General features: G+C 27.9%; 1 protein-coding gene across 1 annotated transcript; it reads left to right on the top strand.

Moving 5' to 3' along the window:
• Positions 1 to 1,273: 1,273 nt before the first annotated feature.
• Positions 1,274 to 2,274, top strand: LOC107909998 (uncharacterized). Its single transcript, XM_016837733.2, has one exon. It carries the CDS (start codon positions 1,510 to 1,512, stop codon positions 2,062 to 2,064), a length of 555 nt encoding a protein of 184 aa, XP_016693222.1. The 5' UTR covers positions 1,274 to 1,509; the 3' UTR covers positions 2,065 to 2,274.
• Positions 2,275 to 6,613: the final 4,339 nt, after the last annotated feature.

Below are 6,613 nucleotides of genomic sequence, written 5' to 3'. Positions count from 1 at the left end.
GGTCATAATTTGACCACTATAATAAGTAAAAGCTAAAGTTTCTTAGTAAGGGAATTAATTAATTAGAAGCCAGTGTTCATAATAAATTTTTATATATTAGTTCTTTCAAAAATTTTATTTATTACTTCTACGTATATGATTAACTAAAAACACAATGCAATATTTGTTGGATTCTATTTTACCTTTATGATTTTCAAACAAACCAAGTCAGATTTTCAGGTACTAGTGAAGACAATAATATTTACGGAAATCAAAATAAAAATGGGAGCTCGTAGCTGCCTCGCTTTCATAGTTCACATGACATCACAGCAGTTAGAAACCCTGTTTTTTTTCCTGATTAAGTTTAACGTGTGTTCATACTTCATGTAAGAGACTCATTCTTAATTAATCTATCACCAATGTCGGTAGTATACGTGGATACAATTTCTTTCATAGGAAGGCAAATTTGAAAATTAACTTTAGTTGTTTATAGAATAAATCAGTAAAAATTAAATTCGATAACCAAATATTTAAATTTAGCTCAAAATTTAAAAAAAAAAGAGTTAGATATTGACTTTTTTAATTTTCACCTTAAAATCGCCCATTAGAATCAATCATTAAAACTAATGAATTGAATAATTAAATTAGTTAAACTTAAACAAACTCATTATTTATGCAGAATTTGAGATATTAGAGCCTCAATTTTGTTATAAACTAAAATCTCGTTGACTTAAATAGATTATGACACATCCTTACTATTGAAAGTTAAAAATAAACATCACAAAGCATCATGACGCTTGAGATAATTTGTCACCATAAGGTAAAAACTAAATTTGAAATATTAGTTTCATTGTATAAACGTCATGAAATTTTCACCCTACCTAAAATCAATGTTGATTTATTTTTGAAATATGAGGAAAAATTATTTTTAGTGTAGCGACTGTGGGTGAATTATTAAAAGTTTTATGTAAAAAATAAACGAAACTATAAAATTAAATATTTGTGATTTATTATGTTTTAGATTCAAATTTCACTATATTTTCTTTTTATTAATTTTTAAAATATAAAAGAAAAAAAAATCCTCTTCATAATAAAACTTATTTCATAGAAAATAATTTTCAAATATTTTTTTTAACTAAAGTAGTGCTCAAGTCGAGACACCAAATTAGTAATAAGCTTAAATATAAGAAAAACTATTTAATAATCCTTCCCATCTTATGGGTTCAATTAACCACGAATTTTAAATTTAATTCAAAAATTATAATAGAATTAAATTTAATTAATTTAGTATGCAAAAGAAGTGTCATATCTCTCAACCATCTTTGAATAAATGTAATCTTAGCAACATGGAAACTTCTTCCATTTTTAATGGTTGATATGAAGAGATCCGTGAACGCAGTAACACACTCGTTTTCTTTTTCTTTTTTTTTCCTTTCGGCATAAACCAACTCCCTCAAAGAAAATCAAGCAATCACAAACTCCTTTCTTGTTTTCTCACTTTCTTTCTTGTTTTCCCTCTTACCAAACAAGATGGAGAAATCCCAAGCACGATATCAGAATCACCATCCCCAGGAGAAGAAGGAAAAACCTCAACAACAACAACAACAAAAGCAAAGTCAAAACCAGGAGAAGGCCAGGCAGCATCCTGTTTGGGACTGTGGTAGCAATCTTTATGACTCGTTTGAACTCAACTCCTTCAACCGTCAACTCGACTCAGCAATCCATTCAAGAACCATGTCCATGCCTCATCTAGTCGACAGAGCTCCCCCACAGTCAACCGCCTCTGCCCTTCCGCCTCCAGTTTCCAAGAAGCAGCTTTCCAAGTTCTCTCGCTCCATTCAGAAACTCATCAAATCCATGTTTAGATTCAGACAAAGTTCGAGTTCTTCCCTTATGTGGCTGAAACAAAGATCGCACGACGACTACTACGTGGTTTACGACAAGACAGGTTCGCTCACAACCATCCCCGAGGTCCCGGAGACTGATTTTGGACGGCCTTCGCCGGAGATTAACTCCTTGGTTGCTAAGAGAACTGCATCCGAAAGATTCACTGCAGCCTCCACTGTCGGTATTTCATGTGCTTGAATTACAAAAACTATAAAGAAGCATATACAGGTTACTGATAGTATATCTGCACAATGAAGATGCAGTCAAATAGTTTGTGGATATTCTTTTAATAATATTTTAAAGTTTTTTTAGGATGTTTTCTTTTAGTCCTTAAGGTTAGGTTACTTGATGTTTTGAACTTTGACCTATTCATATCTAAATAATGAACTGGATTGAGTAATTTCTTTATGATCTTTTGTTGGCCAAACTTCGTGATTAGCGTTCTCGTTTTGTTGGTTAATTAATCTACCGGCAGGGAATTAAGCGATCTATAAGTTCTACCTACTCCATTGACTGTAATGGCTCAAACCACCATTGTCGCTGCTATGAGGTGGTCTAAGTTTTTTCATAGTTGTGGCACAATCAAAACATGTTTTTGTTTCACCAAAAAGAAAAAACATGTTTTTGTTGCTGAAAAGTGGGAAATAAATTAAGGTTTTTCTTTCATATAATATGCAAGAACTGAAGGGTATTCTTTTGCTTTATGTATGTGGTCACTATGCATAGCTAGCAAATGACTTTGGGACCTTTTATCTAGCAAAAACCATTAATTTATTGGGTAACTACACCAATAATAGCTTAATTATGGATAAATTTTTATTTTAAAAACTTAATTAAAAAAAGTTACAATTTAATCACTAATACTTTTAAAATTATTGTTTTAGTCCTAAACTATTAGGTGGCTTACAATGGCACTTTTTTAATTGCTATAATAATAATTTTAGTTACTAGTTTTTATACTTTTGTCAATTAACCCTGATTATATATATAAATGATAAAAAAAACCTCAAATTTATTTTAAAACTAGAACATTTTATGTAAAATTTCAAGTTATTGCTAGGTTATTACAACAACTATTTAGCGTTGCCATCAAATCATGAAAACGAATAAAAAGTAGATCAATTTCAATCTCTTAACAAAATATTCATCTTATATAAAGATTAAATATGATTAAAAACTAACGTTCATGCAAGAAAACTCAAGATTCTATTGTAGTAAAGCTCAAGATTGTTTGATATTGTGATATAAGAACGGAATAATCATTTAGTAAAATCCAATAACAAATTAAAAACACAAGAGAACCAAATTAGTAATATCTTCAAGTCAAGTTCAATGATATTGAAGAAATTATTCTAGAATTGATATTTTTGAGACTTTTGAATTGACTTGAGGCCATTTGTTTAGCCAAAAAATATAAAACTTTCTTTTTCAAACTAAATTCAAATTTTCAATTCATTTAAATTATTTTTTAAAACTCAAATGATAAAAACAAATTATATTTCAAATCTTTTTCTTTTATTATAATGAAAAATATATTTCCCTAGTTTTCTCTCACTTTATCTATATTTTATTTTTTTTATTTTTTGAATTTTTATGTGTTTTTTAATTTTTATGTATTTTTTGAATTTTCAGAAATTCTTAGAATCCTATAAATTTTTAGAAAAGAATAATTTTTTTAATTTTTTTTATAGAATCAAGGTAAAATTAACAAAGTATAAAACATGAGGACTAAAATTGTTATTATATCAACTAAATAGTGTCACCATTATTCACCTAACGATCAAGTGACAAAAAATAATAATTTTAAAAACGTTAGTGATTAAATTGTAACTTTTTTAGTTAAGTGATTAGAACGAAAATTTACCCATAATTAAGTAACTAATCGCATAATTTACCTAAAATGAATGGTAAAATATATATCGATTTCATCGAATTGTAAGCAGGCAACCTAAGGAAATCGAACATGTGCCCGCTATGGTAATGGGTTATGAGAGTAGTATTAAGGAACGTGGGTGGGCAATAGATTATGAAAACAAGTAATAAATATATTACATGTGCATGGGTGGAAACTACATATTTAGAATATAAATATATATTTATATATAACATTCAATAATTAATGAAACATATAGTTTGAAACTAATTAATAATAGCACACGAAATATGTTTGATATTAAAATTAATAAATAGATTAAATTATAAGTAAAACTAAATTTAAACACATAAATACATCATATTAAGAATACTAAATGAATATATTTTTTTATCATGATGTTGCCATCAATCTTGAGTTAGTGTCGAGTTAATTTATGGTATCAACTCAATAAACAACATTATTAATACTAAAAATTTTACCACACCTGTATATGTGTGAAAACCGTATAGTTAGAATACAAATGTGTATTTAAAAATAATATACAAAAAATAATGAAACACATAGTTTGAAACTTGTTAATAATAACACATGAAATATGTATGATATTAAAATGAAATATATATTAAATTAGATTAAATTGTGAGTAAAATAAAATTTAAACACATAAATACATCAAATTAATAATGCTAAATGAATACAATTATTTACCATGGTATTATTGTCTATCTTAAGTTGGTGTTAGGTTAATTTATGACACTAACTCAATTAACAACATTATTAATAATAGAATTTATGACACTAAGGTAGATGTCCAGAAGCTGAAAGAATTTAATGGGATAAGGTCCGCAAAGGATGTGGACAAATTGTTGTGGGTAATGGAGTAATACTTTCATGCCAAAGGCATCATGGATGATGCTACTAAGGTATATATTGTTGCCATGTATTTTACTAATGTAACTTTCTTATGGTGGTGTCATAGGTCCACAAATGAAAGATGAGGTGGTATCGCTATTAGGACTTGTATTTAATTTGTTCCAACTTAGGTATTTTGTAATAAAATTACAATAATATGCTAAAGAGAACTTGGAATTTGCAAGAATTGTCAGTCAGAAAGTGCTAAAAAAGTCTATATATTTTTGAGTTTCCAAGGACTTACCACTATCAACCTCAAACCCCTAAATCTAGTATATTACAAAGCATATAAGCAAAAAATATTATCAAATATATTGGTCCATCAAGAAATTACATAAGGATTTCAATTATACTAGCAACATACAAACAACTATCATTAAGATCACTTAATACAATGTCCATCCACAAATAGATTTACCTAAGTCACAAAGAACTTTTCAGCTTGTAACATTCTGAGGTTGGTATGGAATTCAAGAACATGGAGCATCAAAATGTTTTCAAGCATGAAATAAGTTTAGCACATCGTATTGTTCCCTACCCTTTCTTACTCACCGTCTTATCTCTTTTTCTTATCTCTGCTTCTCTCACCTTCCTTATTATATATCATTTTTGTATAATGTAATATTAATTATTATTTTATATTAGTAGGTATGTATGTAATTTAAATAATTTTGAATATAAATATATATTTTGAATAATGTCATTATAGGTTCTGGTCATAGTTACACTTTTTGGTACAACGCCTAGAACTACCTCTAGCCCTTTCCCAACCCATAAATAGAAGAATAATGCACTTCAGCTCAATCGAACCAATGTCCTCCTACATTGGCAATAATGCCCATGCCAATCGAGTTATGAATCAATCGATAATATAAATATATTTTCAATAACTTTTAACTATTATTTAACTTTATATAATTTTAATATTATATCCTTCAATGTCACTTTTTACTTTCATCTCACTGCCATTGTTATATTTGGATCTAAACACACATCTCACTACTAATTTTAATTTCACCATTATAATACTTACTCTCAGTGCTATTATAATTAATCACATTATCACTACTATTTTTAATTTAACTAGAGCTAATCTCACCGCTCATTCAAAGGTAACCTTAATTATACAAGATAACTTAAGTAATTGCTTAATTTGCTCAATGCGAAAAAAGAAGGAAACTGATTAACAGTAATGAGTCATTCAAAGTCATCCATTTGATTTCTTAGTCATATAAAGCAACTCAAAAGTGGAAAGAGATAAATATAAAAACTATATAAGAATTTATCTAATATGTAATTTGATGAATGAATTTTGATTTAATGTAATGATACACATAAAATATTATCTATAATTTAAATGTATAAATAAAATATTATTTTTATTCATTTCTTCACTTTAAAAAAATGAATACATCATTTTTTTACTAAATAAATATTATTATTAGTGCATGTAATATGTAAACATAAAATATTGTTATATGAACAATTATGTTAGTGATTTTTGAAAATTAGATCAAATTAACATTTAATATATAAAATTACACAAAATTGAAATTTATATATAATATTGCACATTGAACAAAAATTTATTTATAGTTTTAAACTTTATCCAAAATAAAAATAAGTTATGATAAACGACAGCATTCTTAATTAAGGATAAAAAAATACATCCACTATAAGAAAATAAGTTTTTAGCGGCATTTTTTGGGCTAAAATAATTTGCAGCGTTTTGATAAGCGCCGCAAAAAAAATGCCGCTAAAATTTGCGGTGTTTATGTGAAAAAATGCAGCTATAGAACATGACCTTTAGCGACACCTCCCATAAACGTCACTATAGAACATGACCTTTAGCGGCACTTTCCCACAAATGCCACTAAAGGACATGACCTTTAGCGGCGCTTTCCCACAAACGCCACTAAAGGACATGTCCTTTAGCGACGCTGTCGCCAAAACGCCGTT

The sequence above is a fragment of the Gossypium hirsutum genome, chromosome D08 (genome assembly GCF_007990345.1).
Source record: "Gossypium hirsutum isolate 1008001.06 chromosome D08, Gossypium_hirsutum_v2.1, whole genome shotgun sequence".
Taxonomy (NCBI): domain Eukaryota; kingdom Viridiplantae; phylum Streptophyta; class Magnoliopsida; order Malvales; family Malvaceae; genus Gossypium; species Gossypium hirsutum.
This window is presented reverse-complemented; position numbering and strand designations above follow the sequence as displayed.